Here is a 25,474-nt window from a genome sequence, read left to right as displayed (position 1 = left end):
TGTACCTTGGAAGGTGTAGAGGGCAGTAGCCTTTCCTATAGGAGTCTCCACATCTTCATCAAAGTCTTCATCAAACTCTGAGTAGATGTTCTGAGACGGATCAGCTGACATGGAACTGAAGACAGAGACACACACACACACACACACACACACACACTATATTAACACATAGACATTATATAAACACATACGTTATACACTAACACACTCTCTCTCTTACCAGTGTTGATTGTTGTTGACAGCAGTGTTGGTAGAATCCTCTCCTCTGAAAGCTTCAGTCAGCCACGACTGCCAGAGAGAAGAATGACTTGCTATTTACTATAGATGGCGAATGACAAAAGTGTGTGTGTTACCAAGCCAGAGTGTCCGTGTTACCAAGCCAGAGTGTGTGTGTGTCCGTGTGTGCGTGTGTCCATGTGTGTGTTACCCAGCCAGTGTGCGTGTGTGTGTGTGTGTGTGTGTGTGTGTGTGTGTGTGTGTGAGTACGCAGTAGCCTACCTCGTATTTGGTGAGTTGTCCTCTGAGTCGTCCAACGTTCTGCGAGGTCTGGGTGATCTGAGGTTCTAGACTGGCTGGGTCTCCCATCTGAGGGTTCCGTTCATAAACACCTCTCATCTTCTCTAATGCCTCACTGGAGGAGGAGGAAAAGAGAGAGACAGAGAGACAGGAACAGGAGATATGTTACAGAATAAGGGCGTCTGTTAGAACAAATCAATGTGTCCCAAATGGCACACTATTCCCATCTAGTACACTACTACTGATCAGGGCCCTATAAGCCCTGGTCAAAGGCAGTGTATTATATAGGGAATAGGGTGCCATTCCAGACAGACACGATGGGAGAATCTCAATTGCAAACTCCTCGCTTCCTTCTCAAAACCCATTGGATGAGAAAGGCAGAGGTCCCTCACCTCTGACCTGAGAGAGGAGAGAACACTCGAGGAGAATGTAATTGAGATTCCCCCAGTGATGGACAGAGACAGTAAGATAGCCGCCGCCACTGTGGTGATGATGTCAGAGTGGCGGGGGAGGCGGGGCTACCTCTGGTCCAGCTCCTTTTGAAGTTCCTTGGTGATGTCATCAATCTTGGACTGAAGTCTCTTCTTCCTCTGTTCTGGAGGCAGGTGAGAGAAGTCCTCAGCAGCTGGAGACTGGGGGGGGGAAGAGAGAGGAGGGGCGAGGGGACCGGAGAGAGAGAGAGAGAGAGAGAGAGAGAGAGAGGAGAGGCGAGGGGACCGGAGAGAGAGAGAGAGAGAGAGAGAGAGAGAGAGAGGAGAGGGGGCCGGAGAGAGAGAGAGAGGAGGGGCGAGGGGGCCGGAGAGAGAGAGAGGAGGGGCGAGGGGGCCGGAGAGAGAGAGAGAGGAGAGGCGAGGGGGCCGGAGAGAGAGAGAGAGAGAGAGGAGAGGCGAGGGGGCCGGAGAGAGAGAGAGAGAGAGAGAGGAGAGGCGAGGGGGCCAGAGAGAGAGAGGAGAGGCGAGGGGTCCGAAGAGAGAGAGAGGAGGGGCGAGGGGACCGGAGAGAGAGAGAGGAGGGCGAGGGGGCCGGAGAGAGAGAGAGAGAGAGAGGAGAGGCGAGGGGGCCGGAGAGAGAGAGAGAGAGAGAGAGAGAGAGAGAGAGAGGAGGGGCGAGGGGGCCGGAGAGAGAGAGAGAGAGAGAGAGAGAGAGAGAGGAGAGGCGAGGGGGCCGGAGGAGAGAGAGAGGAGAGGCGAGGGGGCCGGAGGAGAGAGAGAGGAGAGGCGAGGGGGCCGGAGGAGAGAGAGAGAGAGAGGAGAGGCGAGGGGTCCGTAGAGAGAGAGAGGAGGGGCGAGGGGGCCGGAGAGAGAGAGAGAGACAGAGAGAGAGAGAGAGGAGAGGCGAGGGGGCCGGAGAGAGAGAGGAGGGGCGAGGGGGCCGGAGAGAGAGAGAGAGGAGAGGCGAGGGGGCCGGAGAGAGAGAGAGAGAGGAGAGGCGAGGGGGCCGGAGAGAGAGAGAGAGAGAGAGGAGAGGCGAAGGGGCCGGAGAGAGAGAGAGAGAGAGAGGAGAGGGGGCCGGAGAGAGAGAGAGAGCGAGAGGAGAGGGGGCCGGAGAGAGAGAGCGAGAGGAGAGGGGGCCGGAGAGAGAGAGCGAGAGAGAGAGGAGAGGCGAGGGGGCCGGAGAGAGAGAGAGAGAGAGAGAGAGAGAGAGGAGAGGCGAGGGGTCCGGAGAGAGAGAGAGGAGGGGCGAGGGGGCCGGAGAGAGAGAGAGGAGGGGCGAGGGGGCCGGAGAGAGAGAGAGAGGAGAGGCGAGGGGGCCGGAGAGAGAGAGAGAGAGAGAGGAGAGGCGAGGGGGCCGGAGAGAGAGAGAGAGAGAGAGAGGAGAGGCGAGGGGGCCAGAGAGAGAGAGGAGAGGCGAGGGGTCCGAAGAGAGAGAGAGGAGGGGCGAGGGGACCGGAGAGAGAGAGAGGAGGGCGAGGGGGCCGGAGAGAGAGAGAGAGAGAGAGGAGAGGCGAGGGGGCCGGAGAGAGAGAGAGAGAGAGAGAGAGAGAGAGAGAGAGGAGGGGCGAGGGGGCCGGAGAGAGAGAGAGAGAGAGAGAGAGAGAGAGAGGAGAGGCGAGGGGGCCGGAGGAGAGAGAGAGGAGAGGCGAGGGGGCCGGAGGAGAGAGAGAGGAGAGGCGAGGGGGCCGGAGGAGAGAGAGAGAGAGAGGAGAGGCGAGGGGTCCGTAGAGAGAGAGAGGAGGGGCGAGGGGGCCGGAGAGAGAGAGAGAGACAGAGAGAGAGAGAGAGGAGAGGCGAGGGGGCCGGAGAGAGAGAGGAGGGGCGAGGGGGCCGGAGAGAGAGAGAGAGGAGAGGCGAGGGGGCCGGAGAGAGAGAGAGAGAGGAGAGGCGAGGGGGCCGGAGAGAGAGAGAGAGAGAGAGGAGAGGCGAAGGGGCCGGAGAGAGAGAGAGAGAGAGAGGAGAGGGGGCCGGAGAGAGAGAGAGAGCGAGAGGAGAGGGGGCCGGAGAGAGAGAGCGAGAGGAGAGGGGGCCGGAGAGAGAGAGCGAGAGAGAGAGGAGAGGCGAGGGGGCCGGAGAGAGAGAGAGAGAGAGAGAGAGAGAGAGGAGAGGCGAGGGGTCCGGAGGAGAGAGAGAGGGAGAGGCGAGGGGGTCGGAGAGAGGCGGGGGGCCGGAGAGAGAGAGAGACGATGACATTTGAGCTGTCTATTATTTTAGACATTTTTTTGTTTAATGTTTACTGTACATTTTTACTGTTTATTATCTACTGTTAACATGTTAACAAGCGTTTCCCATGCCAATAAAGCCCCTTAAATTTAATTGAGAGAGGAGAGAGAGAGGAGGGGTGAGAGAGAGAGAGGGGAGGGGCGAGAAAGAGAGAGGGGAAGGGCGAGAAAGAGAGAGGGGAGGGGCGAGACAGGAGGAGGGAGAAAGCGAGAGAGAGGTGTTACACATGCCCAGAGTAAAGAAACGTGTTGGACATAAACCTGAGGTAAACCTGAGTTAGTGATAAATATCCCTCAGTTATTACCGAAACCGCTTTAAACCCTCAAAACCAGACATGGGTTCTGTCCCAATGTCTCTCCTTCCTCATGAAGTGTACACTTCCACCATATGAAAGGAAATGACTGACATAAGAAATGTGGTAAGAACAACTCCCACCAGCCCACGTCTCCACCAATCTAACGCTGTAATAACTCCCACGTCTCCACCAATCTAACGCTGTAATAACTCCCACGTCTCCACCAATCTAACGCTGTAATAACTCCCACGTCTCCACCAATCTAACGCTGTAATAACTCCCACGTCTCCACCAATCTAACGCTGTAATAACTCCCACGTCTCCACCAATCTAACGCTGTAATAACTCCCACGTCTCCACCAATCTAACGCTGTAATAACTCCCACGTCTCCACCAATCTAACGCTGTAATAACTCCCACGTCTCCACCAATCTAACGCTGTAATAACTCCCACCAGCCCACGTCTCCACCAATCTAACGCTGTAATAACTCCCACCAGCCCACGTCTTCACCAATCTAACGCTGTAATAACTCCCACGTCTCCACCAATCTAACGCTGTAATAACTCCCACCAGCCCACGTCTCCACCAATCTAACGCTGTAATAACTCCCACGTCTCCACCAATCTAACGCTGTAATAACTCCCACCAGCCCACGTCTCCACCAATCTAACGCTGTAATAACTCCCACCAGCCCACGTCTCCACCAATCTAACGCTGTAATAACTCCCACCAGCCCACGTCTTCCACCAATCTAACGCTGTAATAACTCCCCAGCCGTCTCCACCAATCTAACGCTGTAATAACTCCCACCAGCCCACGTCTCCACCAATCTAACGCTGTAATAACTCCCACCAGCCCACGTCTTCACCAATCTAACGCTGTAATAACTCCCACGTCTCCACCAATCTAACGCTGTAATAACTCCCACCAGCCCACGTCTCCACCAATCTAACGCTGTAATAACTCCCACGTCTCCACCAATCTAACGCTGTAATAACTCCCACCAGCCCACGTCTCCACCAATCTAACGCTGTAATAACTCCCACCAGCCCACGTCTCCACCAATCTAACGCTGTAATAACTCCCACCAGCCCACGTCTCCACCAATCTAACGCTGTAATAACTCCCACCAGCCCACGTCTCCACCAATCTAACGCTGTAATAACTCCCACCAGCCCACGTCTCCACCAATCTAACGCTGTAATAACTCCCACCAGCCCACGTCTCCACCAATCTAACGCTGTAATAACTCCCACCAGCCCACGTCTTCACCAATCTAACGCTGTAATAACTCCCACGTCTCCACCAATCTAACGCTGTAATAACTCCCACCAGCCCACGTCTTCACCAATCTAACGCTGTAATAACTCCCACGTCTCCACCAATCTAACGCTGTAATAACTCCCACCAGCCCACGTCTCCACCAATCTAACGCTGTAATAACTCCCACGTCTCCACCAATCTAACGCTGTAATAACTCCCACCAGCCCACGTCTCCACCAATCTAACGCTGTAATAACTCCCACCAGCCCACGTCTCCACCAATCTAACACTGTAATAACTCCCACCAGCCCACGTCTCCACCAATCTAACGCTGTAATAACTCCCACCAGCCCACGTCTCCACCAATCTAACGCTGTAATAACTCCCACCAGCCCACGTCTCCACCAATCTAACACTGTAATAACTCCCACCAGCCCACGTCTCCACCAATCTAACGCTGTAATAACTCCCACCAGCCCACGTCTCCACCAATCTAACGCTGTAATAACTCCCACCAGCCCACGTCTCCACCAATCTAACGCTGTAATAACTCCCACCAGCCCACGTCTCCACCAATCTAACAGCTGTAATAACTCCCACCAGCCCACGTCTTCACCAATCTAACGCTGTAATAACTCCCACGTCTCCACCAATCTAACGCTGTAATAACTCCCACCAGCCCACGTCTCCACCAATCTAACGCTGTAATAACTCCCACTAGCCCACGTCTCCACCAATCTAACGCTGTAATAACTCCCACCAGCCCACGTCTCCACCAATCTAACGCTGTAATAACTCCCACCAGCCCACGTCTCCACCAATCTAACACTGTAATAACTCCCACCAGCCCACTTCTCCACCAATCTAACGCTGTAATAACTCCCACCAGCCCACGTCTTCACCAATCTAACGCTGTAATAACTCCCACGTCTCCACCAATCTAACGCTGTAATAACTCCCACCAGCCCACGTCTTCACCAATCTAACGCTGTAATAACTCCCACCAGCCCACGTCTCCACCAATCTAACGTTTTTACATTTGTGAGATGTAGCGAACAAGTGCACACTTCAGGAGATATTATTGGGACACACCCCCAGACGTTGAGGTCCACAGTACTGCTGGTTGTTATTCTTGTCCTCTAAACACTTCCAGAGTACTGACTGGTGGAGGCCTGGATGACATCTAACCACAGGAAGTGTTACCATGTTAATAACTACCATGGAGAGAAGAACACCAGTCAGTACTGTGGAGGTGGAGGCCTGGATTACATCTAACCGTAACCATAGGAACCATGATCTAAACCGTAACCATAGGAAGTGTTACCATGTGCTTGTCAGAATTTATCCTCTGGAACTTGAGAAGGATGGACACTCATCGTGAGACACACACACAGATAAACAGAAACACACAATACACACATGTATTGTGACATCTTCAGACGTTGTAAACAAACAACAAAATGTCCTCATCCACCATTGGGCTTACCTGTCCATCTAGCCCAGGGCTGTCCAATCCTGGTCCTGGAGGGCCCAAACACTTCTGGTTTTCATCCTCTCCTTCTAATTAGGGACTAATTCAGACCTGGGACACCATGTGAGTGTAATTAACTACCAGGTAGAAACAAAAACCAGAAGTGTTTGGGCTCTCCAGGGCCGGAATCGGGCAGCCCTGATCTAGCCAATCAGTCTGTTGTTGGAACCCTGGACCCCTGTGACTCACCTGAGTATGGTGGTTACCCAATACACTGATCTGAGACCAGTTTTCCTCCCATAATCCTAAACGGATCCATTAGATACTAACCTAACCACTGATCTAGGACCAGATTACCCTCCTACAATCCTAACCTGATCCATTAGGAGGGGAAACACCAAACTGTGCTCAGATCTAGGGAGACTCACCGGTCTGTGTAGGGCCCTGAAGGTAGCAAGGTGAGGTTTGACAGAACGGTTAAACTCCCTCAGGCAGAAAGAGAGAGGGGCGCGACCCAGCTTAGAGAGGGGGAAGGGGTTAGGGGGACAGGGGGAGGGGGCAGAGATAGAGGGGGGTGAGAACAGGGGAGGGAAGGACGAGGGAAAGGAGGAAGACAAGGTGGGAAAGGAGAAAACCGCGGGAGGAGGGAGAAGGAGGGATAGACACCGTAAAGAAAAACAAAGAGGATTAAGGCTATGAGAAAAGAGGAAAAAAATACCCTGAAGAAACACTATGTAGAGATACAGAATCATTACACACACACACACACACACACACACACACACACACACACACACACACACACACACACACACACACACACACACACACACACACACACACAGAGAGAGAGAGAGAGAGGAGACAAAAAGAAAGCCAGAGAGAGAGCTCTGAATTGAGAGAGAGAGACATCGATGGAATTGGCCCCTCCGGTGTAAGAAGGGAGTAGAGAGGTGTGGAATGTGTCTGTGTATAGAGACCGTCCCCCAGTAAGACAGAGAAGAGACCGTCCCCCAGTAAGACAGAGAAGAGACCGTCCCCCAGTAAGACAGAGAAGAGACCGTCCCCCAGTAAGACAGAGAAGAGACCGTCCCCCAGTAAGACAGAGAAGAGACCGTCCCCCAGTAAGGCCGAGAAGAGACCGTCCCCCAGTAAGGCCGAGAAGAGACCGTCCCCCAGTAAGACAGAGAAGAGACCGTCCCCCAGTAAGACAGAGAAGAGACCGTCCCCCAGTAAGACAGAGAAGAGACCGTCCCCCAGTAAGACAGAGAAGAGACCGTCCCCCAGTAAGACAGAGAAGAGACCGTCCCCCAGTAAGACAGAGAAGAGACCGTCCCCCAGTAAGACAGAGAAGAGACCGTCCCCCAGTAAGACAGAGAAGAGACCGTCCCCCAGTAAGACAGAGAAGAGACCGTCCCCCAGTAAGACAGAGAAGAGACCGTCCCCCAGTAAGACAGAGAAGAGACCGTCCCCCAGTAAGACAGAGAAGAGACCGTCCCCCAGTAAGACAGAGAAGAGACCGTCCCCCAGTAAGGCCGAGAAGAGACCGTCCCCCAGTAAGGCCGAGAAGAGACCGTCCCCCAGTAAGGCCGAGAAGAGACCGTCCCCCAGTAAGACAGAGAAGAGACCGTCCCCCAGTAAGACAGAGAAGAGACCGTCCCCCAGTAAGACAGAGAAGAGACCGTCCCCCAGTAAGACAGAGAAGAGACCGTCCCCCAGTAAGACAGAGAAGAGACCGTCCCCCAGTAAGACAGAGAAGAGACCGTCCCCCAGTAAGACAGAGAAGAGACCGTCCCCCAGTAAGACAGAGAAGAGACCGTCCCCCAGTAAGACAGAGAAGAGACCGTCCCCCAGTAAGACAGAGAAGAGACCGTCCCCCAGTAAGACAGAGAAGAGACCGTCCCCCAGTAAGACAGAGAAGAGACCGTCCCCCAGTAAGACAGAGAAGAGACCGTCCCCCAGTAAGACAGAGAAGAGACCGTCCCCCAGTAAGACAGAGAAGAGACCGTCCCCCAGTAAGACAGAGAAGAGACCGTCCCCCAGTAAGACAGAGAAGAGACCGTCCCCCAGTAAGACAGAGAAGAGACCGTCCCCCAGTAAGACAGAGAAGAGACCGTCCCCCAGTAAGACAGAGAAGAGACCGTCCCCCAGTAAGACAGAGAAGAGACCGTCCCCCAGTAAGACAGAGAAGAGACCGTCCCCCAGTAAGACAGAGAAGAGACCGTCCCCCAGTAAGGCCGAGAAGAGACCGTCCCCCAGTAAGGCCGAGAAGAGACCGTCCCCCAGTAAGGCCGAGAAGAGACCGTCCCCCAGTAAGGCCGAGAAGAGACCGTCCCCCAGTAAGACAGAGAGAGACCGTCCCCCAGTAAGACAGAGAAGAGACCGTCCCCCAGTAAGACAGAGAAGAGACCGTCCCCCAGTAAGACAGAGAAGAGACCGTCCCCCAGTAAGACAGAGAAGAGACCGTCCCCCAGTAAGACAGAGAAGAGACCGTCCCCCAGTAAGACAGAGAAGAGACCGTCCCCCAGTAAGACAGAGAAGAGACCGTCCCCCAGTAAGACAGAGAAGAGACCGTCCCCCAGTAAGACAGAGAAGAGACCGTCCCCCAGTAAGACAGAGAAGAGACCGTCCCCCAGTAAGACAGAGAAGAGACCGTCCCCCAGTAAGACAGAGAAGAGACCGTCCCCCAGTAAGACAGAGAAGAGACCGTCCCCCAGTAAGACAGAGAAGAGACCGTCCCCCAGTAAGACAGAGAAGAGACCGTCCCCCAGTAAGACAGAGAAGAGACCGTCCCCCAGTAAGACAGAGAAGAGACCGTCCCCCAGTAAGACAGAGAAGAGACCGTCCCCCAGTAAGACAGAGAAGAGACCGTCCCCCAGTAAGACAGAGAAGAAGAGACCGGATTGAAAATAGCAATCATTTTATACCTTGATTATTTGCAGGAATACTTGGGAACAGATTTCCTGAATTTAAACATTGTTTTACTGAATTCCTGGTAATTTGCGGTCTTAAAAAAATAAAAATGATATAATCTATTCCCATTTTTTTAAATAAAATATTTTTGGGTCCCCAAAAAATGACTCTGTTGCCGGTGTACAGTGTAGTGTTCAGGGTGCTAGTATATACCTTGTTCTTCTGGCTGAAGGGCCACAGTTTAGTGCATACTTTAGGGTGGTTGAGGCTGGAGTCTGATGTAGGTTAGTCAGTGTGTAGGGTGTAGTGTGAAGGGTACATACCTTGGTTTTCTTGTGGCTGAAGGGCCACAGTTTAGTGCGGATTTTAGGTTGGTTGAGGTTGGCGTCTGAGGAGGCTGGTTTGATACCTTGGCTGTAGTCTTCAAAGTCCACTTCAGCTGGTCGCTCAAAACCTGACTTGTGTTGTTCTATAAACCGCATGGAGTCCTGAAGACACACACACAGGACATGGCAAGTGAGTGTGTGTTAGCGACCATGTGTGTGTGTTGGCGTGTGTGCATGCATGCTTGTGTCCGTGTGTGTTAGCACCCGTGTGTGGATGTGTGTTAGCGACCATGTGTGTGTATGCATGCTTGCGTCCGCGTGTGTGTGTTGGTGTGCGTGTATGCATGCTTGCGTCCGTTTGTGTTAGCACCCGTGTGTGTGTTGGTGTGTGTGTATGCATGCTTGCGTCCGTGTGTGTTAGCACCCGTGTGTGTGTTGGTGTGTGTGTATGCATGCTTGCGTCCGTGTGTGTTAGCACCCGTGTGTGTGTGTGTGTGTGTGTGTTGGTGTGTGTATGCATGCTTGCGTCCGTGTGTGTTAGCACCCGTGTGTGTGTGTGTGTGTGTGTGTTGGTGTGTGTATGCATGCTTGCGTCCGTGTGTGTTAGCACCCGTGTGTGTGTGTGTGTTGGTGTGTGTGCATGCATGCTTGTGTCCGTGTGTGTTAGCACCCGTGTGTGGATGTGTGTTAGCGACCATGTGTGTGTATGCATGCTTGCGTCCGCGTGTGTGTTGGTGTGCGTGTATGCATGCTTGCGTCCGTTTGTGTTAGCACTCGTGTGTGTGTTGGTGTGTGTGTGTGTATGCATGCTTGCGTCCGTGTGTGTTAGCACCCGTGTGTGTGTGTTGGTGTGTGTATGCATGCTTGCGTCCGTGTGTGTTCTCACCTGTTTACCGTTGGTGTTCCGCCCTGCCATACTGATCCCGTCCAGACATTTAGTGATGATGGGTAAAACCTTCTTCTCTATGTCAGCAAACTGACTGTAGCCCTCTGCCAGGCTCCTGATACGCCGCTCATCCATATCCTGCAGCTTCTACACACATTATATACACACACACACACACACATTATATACACACCCACACATTATACACACACACACACACACACACGATATACACACACACACACATATATACACACATGATATACACACACACACACACACATTATATACACACGATATACACACACACACACACACACACACACACATTATATACACACAAATTATATGTACACACCAACATTATATACACACACAAAAACAGTCTTGTATAACTGATCTTGAGGGGACACAAAATTCAGTCCCATTCAAAATCAAATTTTCGTTAACCCCTAAACTAAACCTATCCTTAAAGCCTAGCTCCTAACCCTAACTCTAACCTTAACCCTAAACCCCCTAGAAATAACATTTGACCGTGTGGGGGACTAACAAAATGTCCCCAGTTGGTCAAATGTTTGTTTGTTTACTATTCTAGTAGGGACTTCTGGTTCCCCACAAGTATAGTTAAACACGTCTACACACACACAGTACCAGTCAACAGTTTGGACACACATAATCATTCCAGGGTTTTTCTTTCTTTTTTACATTGTAGAATAATAGTGAAGACATCAAAACTATGAAATAACAGATATGGAATCATGTAGTAACCAAAAAAAAAAGAGATAAACAAATCAAAATATACTATATTTGAGAATCTTCAAAGTAGCCTCCCTTTGCCTTGATGACAGCTTTGCACACTCTTGGAATTCTCTCAACCAGCTTCATGAGGTAGTTACCTGTAATGTATTTCAATTAAAAGGTGTGCCTTGTTCAAAGTTAATTTGTGGAATTTCTTTCCTTCTTAATACGTTTGAGACAATCAGTTGTGTTGTGACAAGGTAGGGGTGGTATACAGAAGACAACCCTATTTGGTAAAGACCAAGTCCATATTATGTCAAGAACAGCTCAAATAAGCAAAGAGAAACAACAGCACATTATTACTTTAAGACATGAAGGTCAGTCAATCGTGAAAATGTCAAGAATTTCAAGTGCAGTCACAAAAACCATCAAGCGCTATGATGAAACTGGCTCTCATGAGGACCGCCACAGGAAAGGAAAACCCAGAGTTACCTCTGCTGCAGAGGATAAGTTCATTAGAGTTACTAGCCTCAGAAATTGCAGCCCAAATAAATGCTTCACAGAGTTCAAGTAACAGACACATCTCAACATCAACTGTTCAGAGGAGACTGTGTAAATCAGGTCTTCATGGTCGAATTGCTGCAAAGAAACCACTACTAAAGGACACCAATAATAAGAAGAGACTTGCTTGGGCCAAGAAACACGAGCAATGGACATTAGACCGGTGGAAATCTGTCCTTTAGTCTGATGAGTCTAAATTTAAGATTTTTGGTTCCAACCGGCATGTCTTTGAGACGCAGAATAGGTGAACGGATGATCTCCACATGTGTGGTTCCCACCGAAAAGCATGGAGGAGGTGTGATGGGGGTGCTTTGCTGGCGACACTGTTAGTGATTTATTTAGAATTCAAGGCACACTTAACCAGCATGGCTACCACAGCATTCTGCGCTTAGTGGGACAATCATTTGTTTTTCAACAGAACAATGACCCAACACACCTCCAGGCTGTGTAAGGGCTATTTGACCAAGAAGGAGAGTGATGGAGTGCTGCATCAGATGACCTGGTCTCCACAATCACTCGACCTCAACCCAATTGAGATGGTTTGGGATGAGTTGGACTGCAGAGTAAAGGACAAGCAGCCAACACATGGTCAGCATACGTGGGAACTCCTTCAAGACCGTTGAAAAAGCATTCCTCATGAAGCTGGTTGAGAGAATGCCAAGAGTGTGCAAAGCTGTCATCAAGGCAAATGGTGGCTACTTTGAAGAATCTCAAATATATTTTGTAAATTTTTTTGGGTTCTTACATGATTCCATGTGTTATTTCAGAGCTTTGATGTCTTCACTATTATTCTACAATGTAGAAAACAGTCAATATTAAGAAAAACCCTTGAATGAGTTTGTGTCCAAACTTTTGACTGGTACTGTGTGTATATACAGTTGAAATCGGAAGTTTACATACACCTTAGCCAAATACATGTAAACTTAGTTTTTCACAATTCCTGACATTTAATCCCAGTAAAAATTCCCTGTCTTAGGTCAGTTAGGATCTCCACTTTATTTTAAGAATGTGAAATGTCAGAAAAATAGTAGAGAGAATGATTTATTTCAGCTTTAATTTCTTTCATCACATTCCCAGTGGGTCAGAAGTTTACACACACTCAATTAGTATTTGGTAGCATTGCCTTTAAATTGTTTAACTTGGGTCAAACATTTCGGGTAGCCTTCCACAAGTTTCCCACAATAAGTTGGGTGAATTTTGGACAATTCCTCCTAACAGAGCTGGTGTAACTGAGTCAGGTTTCTAAGCCTCCTTGCTCGCACATGCTTTTTCAGTTCTGCCCACATATTTTCTATAGGATTGAGGTCAGGGCTTTTTGATGGCCAATCCAATACCTTGACTTTGTCCTTAAGCCATTTTGCCACAACTTTTGAAGTATGCTTGGGGTCATTGTCCATTTAGAAGACCCATTTGCGACCAAGCTTCAACTTCCTGACTGATGTCTTGAGATGTTGCTTCAATATATACACATAATTTTCCTTCCTCATGATGTCATCTATTTTGTGAAGTGCACCAGGCCCTCCTGCAGCAAAGCACACCCACAACATGATGCTGCCACCACCATGCTTCATGGTTGGGATGGTGGTCTTCGGCTTGCAAGCCTCCCCCTTTTTCCTCCAAACATAAAAGGTAATTATGGCCAAACAGTTCTATTTTTGTTTCATCAGACCAGAGGACATTTCTCCAAAAAGTACGATCTTTGTCCCCATATGCAGTTGCAAACCGTAGTCTGGCTTTTTTATGGCAGTTTTGGAGCAGTGGCTTCTTCCTTGCTGAGCGGCCTTTCAGGTTATGTCGCTATAGGACTCGTTTTACTGTGGATATAGATACATTTGTACCCGTTTCCTCCAGAATGCCAACAAGGCCTTTGCTGTTGTTCTGGGATTGATTTGCACTTTTCGCACCAATGTACGTTCATCTCTAGGAGACAGAACGCATCTCCTTCCTGAGTGGTATGATGGCTGCGTGGTCCCATGGTGTTTATACTTACGTACTATTGTTTGTACAGATGAACGTGGTACCTTCAGGTGTTTGGAAATTGCTTCCAAGGATGAACCAGACTTGTGGAGGTCTACAATATTTTTTATGAGGTCTTGGCTGATTTCTTTTGATTTTCCCATGATGTCAAGCAGAGGCACTGAGTTTGAAGGTAGGCCTTGAAATACATCCACAGGTACACCTCCAATTGACTCAAATTATGTCAATTAGCCTATCAGAAGCTTCTAAAGCCATGACATCATTTTCTGGAATTTTCCAAGCTGTTTAAAGGCACAGTCAACTTAGTGTATGTAAACTTCTGACCCTCTGGAATTGTGATACAGTGAATTATAAGTGAAATAATCTGTCTGTAAACAATTGTTGGAAAAATTACTTGTGTCATGCACAAAGTAGATGTCCTAACCGACTTGCCAAAACTATAATTTGTTAACAATACATTTGTGGAGTGGTTGAAAAACAAGTTTTAATGACTCCAACCTAAGAGTATGTAAACTTCCGACTTCTACTGTAAATATATATCTCACACACACACAACGTGTGGAGACAGATCAGTAGGTAAAGTGAGTGTTACATTAAACAGCTGCGGTATCTCTGTGTAGTAGAAGGTGTTCTGTTCCTTGTTGTATTTCTGGAGCTGGGCGGCGTAGTCGTTCCTGCACTCCTCCGCTGTGTGTGTCTTCACATGGGCATGCTGCTTCACCTGGACACACACACCTGTATTAACTGGTATATAGGTACGTATGCTGCTTCACCTGGACACACACCTGTATTAACCTGTTGGGTCTAGGGGGCAGCATTTGCACGTCTGGATAAAAAAAATGTACCCGATTTAATCTGGTTACTAATCCTACCCAGTAACTAGAATATGCATATACTTATTATATATGGATAGAAAACACTCTAAAGTTTCCAAAACTGTTTGAATGGTGTCTGTGAGTATAACAGAACTCATTTGGCAGGCAAAACCCTGAGACATTTTCTGACAGGAAGTGGATACCTGATGTGTTGTATTGACTTTAAAGCTATCCCATTGAAAAACACAGGGGTTTAGGAATATTTTGGCACTTCCTATTGCTTCCACTAGATGTCACCAGCCTTTACAAAGTGTTTTGAGTCTTCTGGAGGGAGATCTGACCGAACAAGAGCCATGGAACGGTGATGTCCCATTAGACACCTGGCGCGCTACTTCATGTTGGGTACCCTCGTTCCAATACGTTATAAAAGGCTATGCATTCGTCCACCTTGAATATTATTCATGTTCTGGTTAAAAAAGGCCCTAATGATTTATGCTATACAACGTTTGACATGTTTGAACGAACGGAAATATATTTTTTCCCCTCGTTCATGACGAGAAGTCCGGCTGGCTTACATCATGTGCTAACGAGACGGAGATTTTTGGACATAAATGATGAGCTTTTTTGAACAAAACTACATTCGTTATGGACCTGTGATACCTGGAAGTGACATCTGATGAAGAGAATCAAAGGTAATGGATTATTTACATAGTATTTTCGATTTTAGATCTCCCCAACATGACGTCTAGTCTGTATCGCAACGCGTATTTTTCTGGGCACAGTGCTCAGATTATTGCAAAGTGTGATTTCCCAGTAAGGTTATTTTTAAATCTGGCAAGTTGATTGCGTTCAAAAGATGTAAATCTATAATTCTTTAAATGACAATATAATATTTTACCAATGTTTTCTAATTTTAATTATTTAATTTGTGACGCTGACTTGACTGCCGGTTATTGGAGGGAAACGATTTCCTCAACATCAATGCCATAGTAAAACGCTGTTTTTGTATATAAATATGAACTTGATAGAACTAAAAATGCATGCATTGTCTAACATAATGTCCTAGGAGTGTCATCTGATGGAGATTGTAAAAGGTTAGTGTATCATTTTAGCTGGTTTTATGGTTTTGGTGACCCTGTCTTTGACTTGACAAAACATTACACACAACTCTTGTAAATGTACTGTCCTAACATACTCTAAATTTATGCTTTCGCCGTAAAACCTTTTTGAAATCGTAAAACGTGGTTAGATTAAGGAGATGTTTATCTTTCAAATGGTGTAACATAGTTGTATTTTTGAAAAATTTGAATTTTGACATTTATTTGGATTCAAATTTGCCGCTCTTGAAATGCACCTGCTGTTGATGGAGTGCACCACAGGTGGCACGCTAGCGTCCCACCTAGCCCCAAGAGGTTAACTGGTATATAGGTATGTATGCTGCGTCACCTGGACACACACCCTCCTGTATTAACTGGTATATAGGTACGTATGCTGCTTCACCTGGACACACACCTGTATTAACTGGTATATAGGTATGTATGCTGCTTCACCTGGACACACACCCACCTGTATTAACTGGTATATAGGCATGTATGCTGCTTCACCTGGACACACACCTGTATTCACTGGTATATAGGTACGCATGCTGCTTCACCTGGACACACACCTGTATTAACTGGTATATAGGCATGTATGCTGCTTCACCTGGACACACACCTGTATTAACTGGTATATAGGTACGTATGCTGCTTCACCTGGACACACACCTGTATTAACTGGTATATAGGCATGTATGCTGCTTCACCTGGACACACACCTGTATTAACTGGTATATAGGCATGTATGCTGCTTCACCTGGACACACACCTGTATTCACTGGTATATAGGTACGCATGCTGCTTCACCTGGACACACCTGTATTAACTGGTATATAGGCATGTATGCTGCTTCACCTGGACACACACACCTGTATTAACTGGTATATAGGTATGTATGCTGCTTCACCTGGACACACACACCTGTATTAACTGGTATATAGGTATGTATGCTGCTTCACCTGGACACACACCTGTATTAACTGGTATATAGGTATCGATGCTGCTTCACCTGGACACACACCTGTATTAATTGTTATATAGACACGTGGTATGAACGTTGAGGTAATCTGTGTGAGTACCTTCTCAACATCTGCTTTGATAGCGTTTGTGTCGTTCTCAATTTTCTCTGCTTGCTGCGTGGCTTTCTCTGCCTCTCCCCACTCCTTGGCAAAACGCCTCTTAGTCTGCACACACACACACACACACACACACACACACACACACACACACACACACACACACACACACACACACACACACACACAGTTAGAGAGTACATTGATATTATGAGACTTGGTTTGGTAAGGGTTATAGCAGGGATCATCAACTAGATTCAGCCACGGGCCGATTCTTCCTGAGCAGATGGATGGTCAGGGGGCCGGAACATATTTACAAATCATTTGTAGACTGCATATTGACCGCAAGAAGCCCAAACATATCATTAAACTAAAACAATCATTTCAAACCTTGATTACATTTATATACGATCATGTCTCTATTAGGTGTGAGAATACATGGGAACAGATTTCCAAAAATGTAAATCACTTGGAGCTGACTTCCTGGTGTTGTCCAACAATGAACATTCAACCAATTTATTTGTTTTGCTCAGAAAACTTGTGGGGGGAATCAAAACCACCCGCGGGCCGACGGTTGGGGACCCGTGGGTTATAGGGATCATAACATGTACAGTGGGGGGGAAAAGGTATTTGATCCCCTGCTGATTTTGTACGTTTGCCCACTGACAAAGAAATGATCAGTCTATAATTTTAATGGTAGGTTAATTTGAACAGTGAGAGACAGAATAACAACAAAAACATCCAGAAAAACGCATGTCAAAAATGTTATTAAATGCAAATCAATTTATGAGGGAAATAAGCATTTGACCCCTCTGCAAAACATGACTTAGTACTTGGTGGCAAAACCCTTGTTGGCAATCACAGAGGTCAGACGTTTCTTGTAGTTGGCCACCAGGTTTGCACACATCTCAGGAGGGACTTTGTCCCACTCCTCTTTGCAGATCTTCTCCAAGGCATTAAGGCTTCGAGGCTGACGTTTGGCAACTCGAACCTTCAGCTCCCTCCACAGATTTTCTATGGGATTAAGGTCTGGAGACTGGCTAGGCCACTCCAGGACCTTAATGTGCTTCTTCTTGAGCCACTGCTTTGTTGCCTTGGCCGGGTGTTTTGGGTCATTGTCATGCTGGAATACCCATCCACGACCCATTTTCAAAGCCCTGGCTGAGGGAAGGAGGTTCTCACCCAAGATTTGACGGTACATGGCCCCGTCCATCGTCCCTTTGATGCAGTGAAGTTGTCCTGTCCCCTTAGCAGAAAAACACCCCCAAAGCATAATGTTTCCACCTCCATGTTTGACGGTGGGGATGGTATTCTTGGGGTCATAGGCAGCATTCTTCCTCCTCCAAAAACGGCGAGTTGAGTTGATGCCAAAGAGCTCCATTTTGGTCTCATCTGACCACAACACTTTCACCAGTTGTCCTCTGAACCATTCAGATGGTCATTGGCAAACTTCAGACGGGCATGTATATGTGCTTTCTTGAGCAGGGGGACCTTGCGGGCGCTGCAGGATTTCAGTCCTTCACGGCGTAGTGTGTTACCAATTGTTTTCTTGGTGACAATGGTCCCAGCTGCCTTGAGATCATTGACAAGATCCTCCCATGTAGTTCTGGGCTGATTCCTCACCGTTCTCATGATCATTGCAACTCCACGAGGTGAGATCTTGCATGGAGCCCCAGGCCGAGGGAGATTGACAGTTCTTTTGTGTTTCTTCCATTTGCGAATAATCGCACCAACTGTTGTCACCTTCTCACCAAGCTGCTTGGCGATGGTCTTGTAGCCCATTCCAGCCTTGTGTAGGTCTACAATCTTGTCCCTGACATCCTTGGAGAGTTCTTTGGTCTTGGCCATGGTGGAGAGTTTGGAATCTGATTGATTGACTGCTTCTGTGGACAGGTGTCTTTTATACAGGTAACAAGCTGAGATTAGGAGCACTCCCTTTAAGAGTGTGCTCCTAATCTCAGCTCATTACCTGTATAAAAGACACCTGGGAGCCAGAAATCTTTCTGATTGAGAAGGGGTCAAATACTTACTTCCCTCATTAAAATGCAAATCAATTCATAACATGTTGAACATGCGTTTTTCTGGATTTTTTTGTTGTTATTCTGTCTCTCACTGTTCAAATAAACCTAACCTTTAAAATTATAGACTGATCATTTCTTTGTAAGTGGGCAAACGTACAAAATCAGCAGGGGATCAAATACTTTTTCCCCCTCACTGTATTCACTCTCAATCACACAGAAACTCACATTCTCTAGCTGTTTGAAACTGATCTCCAAGTTCTGTTGAGCTTTTTTGGCATCGGCCAGGTACTGGGGGGAGGGAGAGAGATTAGTTAGAGGACAACGTCAAAGTGAGTTCAACATGTCGGTGATGTTATCTCCCTCTCACTGTTTTGCGTTCTTGTTTGAGGTCCTGGAGGTATTTAGTGAGTTCTACACAGATTCCAGTCATCATGTTCTCGGCTATCAGCTCTCTCTGGCCCGCATAATCATTCAGCTCATTCAGAATGTCCTGGAACGACTGGTGATTGGTGAACCTGCGGGTGGAGGGGCAACAAGACAGAATGTGATTGGTTCACTTCCAGGAAGCAGGGGTAAAGGGTTGTATGTTATTGGTTCACTTCCAGGAAGCAGGGGTAAAGGGTTGTATGTTATTGGTTCACTTCCAGGAAGCAGGGGTAAAGAGTTGCATGTGATTGGTGGGACAAAGAAATATGTCTGTCTAATAAAGACAAACACAAGTGACAAAGGATAAGCATAGCATTCATCTGATAATCACTAACTGATTAGAGAGAGGACACACAGACACCGACAGACACAGACAGACACCGACAGACACCGACAGACACCGACAGACACCGACAGACACCGACAGACAGACAGACAGACAGACAGACACAGACAGACAGACACAGACAGACAGACACCGACAGACACCGACAGACACCGACAGACACAGACAGACAGACACCGACAGACACAGACAGACACAGACAGACACAGACAGACACAGACAGACACAGACAGACACAGACAGACAGACACAGACAGACACAGACAGACAAAGCTCACCCGCACTCCTGCTCCTCCTTGCTGCCTCGTTTAAGGTATTTCTTGGAGAGGTTCCTGAGAGGAAGAGAGAATGTCAGGGTTACATTCTAAATACTAATTAAAATACACTGACATACTGCACAAACACACACACACACACACACACTGCACACTGACAGACACACACACACTGACAGACAGACAGACAGACAGACACACACACACACACTGACAGACAAACACACACTGACAGACACACACACACTGACAGACACAGACACACACACACTGCACACACATTTCACACCTACAGACACATTTCACACCTACAGACACATTTCACACTGACAGACACATTTCACACTGACAGACACACACACACACACACACACACACACACACACACACACACACACACACACACACACACACACACACACAGACAAGCTGCACACACAGACACACACACACTGCACACTGACAGACATTTCACACTGACAGACACACACACACACAGACAAGCTGCACACACAGACACACACACACAGACACACTGACACACTGCACACACACACAGACAGACACACTGCACACACAAGCTGCACACACACAGACACACACACAGACACACTGCACACACAGACAGACACACACACACACACACACACACACAGACAGACAGTCACTTACAGAAACATAAAGAAACACAGTCAAAACAGACACACTGCACACAGACAGACACACTGCACACAGACAGACACACTGCACACAGACAGACACACTGCACACAGACAGACACACTGCACACAGACAGACACACTGCACACAGACAGACACACTGCACACACACAGACACACTGCCAGACACACTGCACACAGACAGACACACTGCACACAGACAGACACACTGCACACAGACAGACACACTGCACACTGACAGACACACTGCACACTGACAGACACACTGCACACTGACAGACACACTGCACACTGACAGACACACTGCACACTGACAGACACACTGCACACAGACAGACACACTGCACACAGACAGACACACTGCACACAGACAGACACACTGCACACAGACAGACACACTGCACACAGACAGACACACTGCACACAGACAGACACACTGCACCCAGACAGACAGAAACTGCACCCAGACAGACAGAAACTGCACCCAGACAGACAGAAACTGCACCCAGACAGACAGAAACTGCACACAGACAGACAGAAACTGCACACAGACAGACAGAAACTGCACACAGACAGACAGAAACTGCACACAGACAGACAGAAACTGCACACAGACAGACAGAAACTGCACACAGACAGACAGAAACTGCACACAGACAGACAGAAACTGCACACAGACAGACAGAAACTGCACACAGACAGACAGAAACTGCACACAGACAGACAGAAACTGCACACAGACAGACAGAAACTGCACACAGACAGACAGAAACTGCACACAGACAGACACACACAGACAGACACCTGAGTTGCTTGGCGTAGTTCTGTTCAATCTCGGTCCGTTCTTTGACAAACTTGACGTATCGGTCCACCAGATCCAGTCCTGACTGGGTGTGTTTATCAATACCATCATACTGGTCCTACAGACAGGAGACAGAACAGGGTTAGATACAACACACTCCTCTATACAGTACAGCTGTAATATAACCACTAGTATACAACACACTCCTCTATACAGTACAGCTGTAATATAACCACTAGTATATAACACACTCCTCTATACAGTACAGCTGTAATATAACCACTAGTATATAACACACTCCTCTATACAGTACAGCTGTAATATAACCACTAGTATATAACACACTCCTCTATACAGTACAGCTGTAATATAACCACTAGTATATAACACACTCCTCTATACAGTACAGCTGTAATATAACCACTAGTATATAACACACTCCTCTATACAGTACAGCTGTAATATAACCACTAGTATATAACACACTCCTCTATACAGTACAGCTGTAATATAACCACTAGTATATAACACACTCCTCTATACAGTACAGCTGTAATATAACCACTAGTATATAACACACTCCTCTATACAGTACAGCTGTAATATAACCACTAGTATATAACACACTCCTCTATACAGTACAGCTGTAATATAACCACTAGTATATAACACACTCCTCTATACAGTACAGCTGTAATATAACCACTAGTATATAACACACTCCTCTATACAGTACAGCTGTAATATAACCACTAGTATATAACACACTCCTCTATACAGTACAGCTGTAATATAACCACTAGTATATAACACACTCCTCTATACAGTACAGCTGTAATATAACCACTAGTATATAACACACTCCTCTATACAGTACAGCTGTAATATAACCACTAGTATATAACACACTCCTCTATACAGTACAGCTGTAATATAACCACTAGTATATAACACACTCCTCTATACAGTACAGCTGTAATATAACCACTAGTATATAACACACTCCTCTATACAGTACAGCTGTAATATAACCACTAGTATATAACACACTCCTCTATACAGTACAGCTGTAATATAACCACTAGTATATAACACACTCCTCTATACAGTACAGCTGTAATATAACCACTAGTATATAACACACTCCTCTATACAGTACAGCTGTAATATAACCACTAGTATATAACACACTCCTCTATACAGTACAGCTGTAATATAACCACTAGTATATAACACACTCCTCTATACAGTACAGCTGTAATATAACCACTAGTATATAACACACTCCTCTATACAGTACAGCTGTAATATAACCACTAGTATATAACACACTCCTCTATACAGTACAGCTGTAATATAACCACTAGTATATAACACACTCCTCTATACAGTACAGCTGTAATATAACCACTAGTATATAACACACTCCTCTATACAGTACAGCTGTAATATAACCACTAGTATATAACACACTCCTCTATACAGTACAGCTGTAATATAACCACTAGTATATAACACACTCCTCTATACAGTACAGCTGTAATATAACCACTAGTATATAACACACTCCTCTATACAGTACAGCTGTAATATAACCACTAGTATATAACACACTCCTCTATACAGTACAGCTGTAATATAACCACTAGTATATAACACACTCCTCTATACAGTACAGCTGTAATATAACCACTAGTATATAACACACTCCTCTATACAGTACAGCTGTAATATAACCACTAGTATATAACACACTCCTCTATACAGTACAGCTGTAATATAACCACTAGTATATAACACACTCCTCTATACAGTACAGCTGTAATATAACCACTAGTATATAACACACTCCTCTATACAGTACAGCTGTAATATAACCACTAGTATATAACACACTCCTCTATACAGTACAGCTGTAATATAACCACTAGTATATAACACACTCCTCTATACAGTACAGCTGTAATATAACCACTAGTATATAACACACTCCTCTATACAGTACAGCTGTAATATAACCACTAGTATATAACACACTCCTCTATACAGTACAGCTGTAATATAACCACTAGTATATAACACACTCCTCTATACAGTACAGCTGTAATATAACCACTAGTATATAACACACTCCTCTATACAGTACAGCTGTAATATAACCACTAGTATATAACACACTCCTCTATACAGTACAGCTGTAATATAACCACTAGTATATAACACACTCCTCTATACAGTACAGCTGTAATATAACCACTAGTATATAACACACTCCTCTATACAGTACAGCTGTAATATAACCACTAGTATATAACACACTCCTCTATACAGTACAGCTGTAATATAACCACTAGTATATAACACACTCCTCTATACAGTACAGCTGTAATATAACCACTAGTATATAACACACTCCTCTATACAGTACAGCTGTAATATAACCACTAGTATATAACACACTCCTCTATACAGTACAGCTGTAATATAACCACTAGTATATAACACACTCCTCTATACAGTACAGCTGTAATATAACCACTAGTATATAACACACTCCTCTATACAGTACAGCTGTAATATAACCACTAGTATATAACACACTCCTCTATACAGTACAGCTGTAATATAACCACTAGTATATAACACACTCCTCTATACAGTACAGCTGTAATATAACCACTAGTATATAACACACTCCTCTATACAGTACAGCTGTAATATAACCACTAGTATATAACACACTCCTCTATACAGTACAGCTGTAATATAACCACTAGTATATAACACACTCCTCTATACAGTACAGCTGTAATATAACCACTAGTATATAACACACTCCTCTATACAGTACAGCTGTAATATAACCACTAGTATATAACACACTCCTCTATACAGTACAGCTGGCTGTAATATAACCACTAGTATATAACACACTCCTCTATACAGTACAGCTGTAATATAACCACTAGTATATAACACACTCCTCTATACAGTACAGCTGTAATATAACCACTAGTATATAACACACTCCTCTATACAGTACAGCTGTAATATAACCACTAGTATATAACACACTCCTCTATACAGTACAGCTGTAATATAACCACTAGTATATAACACACTCCTCTATACAGTACAGCTGTAACAGGAGAACTACTAGTTACAGGACTGGAACAACACACTCCTCCTCTTACATCACTGCACCAGCCAGTTGTACAGGTATATCCTCTCCACTATGTATCCTACACTGGTCTCTGTCTGAGAGACAATCTACTATCTACAGGTATATCCTCTCCACTATGTATCCTACACTGGTCTCTGTCTGAGAGACAATCTACTATCTACAGGTATATCCTCTCCACTATGTATCCTACACTGGTCTCTGTCTGAGAGACAATCTACTATCTACAATCTACAGGTATATCCTCTCCACTATGTATCCTACACTGGTCTCTGTCTGAGAGACAATCTACTATCTACAGGTATATCCTCTCCACTATGTATCCTACACTGGTCTCTGTCTGAGAGACAATCTACTATCTACAATCTACAGGTATATCCTCTCCACTATGTATCCTACACTGGTCTCTGTCTGAGAGACAATCTACTATCTACTATCTACTGGCTGGGATGAGGCCACTCTCACTCTCACACTCTGACTCACTATGTAGGTATGTAGGGATCTCTGTGTGTGAAGTCCATGGTGACTGAGACACAGATAGAATCTCCTGATAGACTCTCCTCAGAGACACAGAGGCTGCATCCCCTACTACTAACCAGGGCCACTAGGGTTCTGGTCTAAAGTAGTGCACTATGTAGGGAATATGGTGCCATTTGGGATGTAGACATATACTAAACAGAGCTAATGAACTGAATAGAAGTGATTATACAGAACACATTTACTACAGTCATGTCCTCAATACTGCATCTGAACCAGGACAGAGAGAGAGAGAGAGAGAGAGAGAGAGACAGAGAGACAGAGAGACAGAGAGACAGAGAGACAGAGAGACAGAGAGACAGAGAGACAGAGAGACAGAGAGAGAATAACATTTCAGAGCCACTTATTGGGTCAATGAAATGGAAGGTCAATCAAAGCACTGCTGATATACAGCTAGTGTAACCTCTGTATGTAGACTACTGCTGATATACAGCTAGTGTAACCTCTGTATGTAGACTACTGCTGATATACAGCTAGTGTAACCTCTGTATGTAGACTACTGCTGATATACAGCTAGTGTAACCTCTGTATGTAGACTACTGCTGATATACAGCTAGTGTAACCTCTGTATGTAGACTACTGCTGATATACAGCTAGTGTAACCTCTGTATG

The 25,474-nt window shown here is 46.2% G+C and overlaps 1 protein-coding gene across 2 annotated transcripts in view; it reads right to left on the bottom strand.

Annotated features, from left to right (window-relative positions):
• Positions 1 to 25,474, bottom strand: part of LOC106564139 (cdc42-interacting protein 4 homolog) — a 39,108-nt gene that overhangs the window by 8,788 nt on the left and 4,846 nt on the right. The window contains exons 2-14 of one of the 2 annotated variants that reach the window (XM_082967409.1): positions 21,147 to 21,262; positions 19,665 to 19,718; positions 18,982 to 19,129; positions 18,840 to 18,902; positions 16,597 to 16,701; positions 14,198 to 14,326; positions 10,330 to 10,476; positions 9,441 to 9,605; positions 6,058 to 6,087; positions 1,039 to 1,148; positions 499 to 631; positions 221 to 288; positions 6 to 115 (exon numbers count right to left, since the gene is read on the bottom strand). In XM_082967409.1, coding sequence (XP_082823535.1) covers positions 6 to 115; positions 221 to 288; positions 499 to 631; positions 1,039 to 1,148; positions 6,058 to 6,087; positions 9,441 to 9,605; positions 10,330 to 10,476; positions 14,198 to 14,326; positions 16,597 to 16,701; positions 18,840 to 18,902; positions 18,982 to 19,129; positions 19,665 to 19,718; positions 21,147 to 21,262 — 1,378 coding nt within the window. The remainder of the gene's footprint in view (positions 1 to 5; positions 116 to 220; positions 289 to 498; positions 632 to 1,038; positions 1,149 to 6,057; positions 6,088 to 9,440; positions 9,606 to 10,329; positions 10,477 to 14,197; positions 14,327 to 16,596; positions 16,702 to 18,839; positions 18,903 to 18,981; positions 19,130 to 19,664; positions 19,719 to 21,146; positions 21,263 to 25,474) is intronic. The other variant, XM_082967408.1, reaches the window with a different exon arrangement.

Source organism: Salmo salar, chromosome 02 (genome assembly GCF_965601325.2).
Source record: "Salmo salar chromosome 02, fSalSal1, whole genome shotgun sequence".
Taxonomy (NCBI): domain Eukaryota; kingdom Metazoa; phylum Chordata; class Actinopteri; order Salmoniformes; family Salmonidae; genus Salmo; species Salmo salar.
The sequence above is the reverse complement of the archived record's forward strand: the minus strand, read 5'-3'. Positions and strand labels throughout refer to the sequence as shown.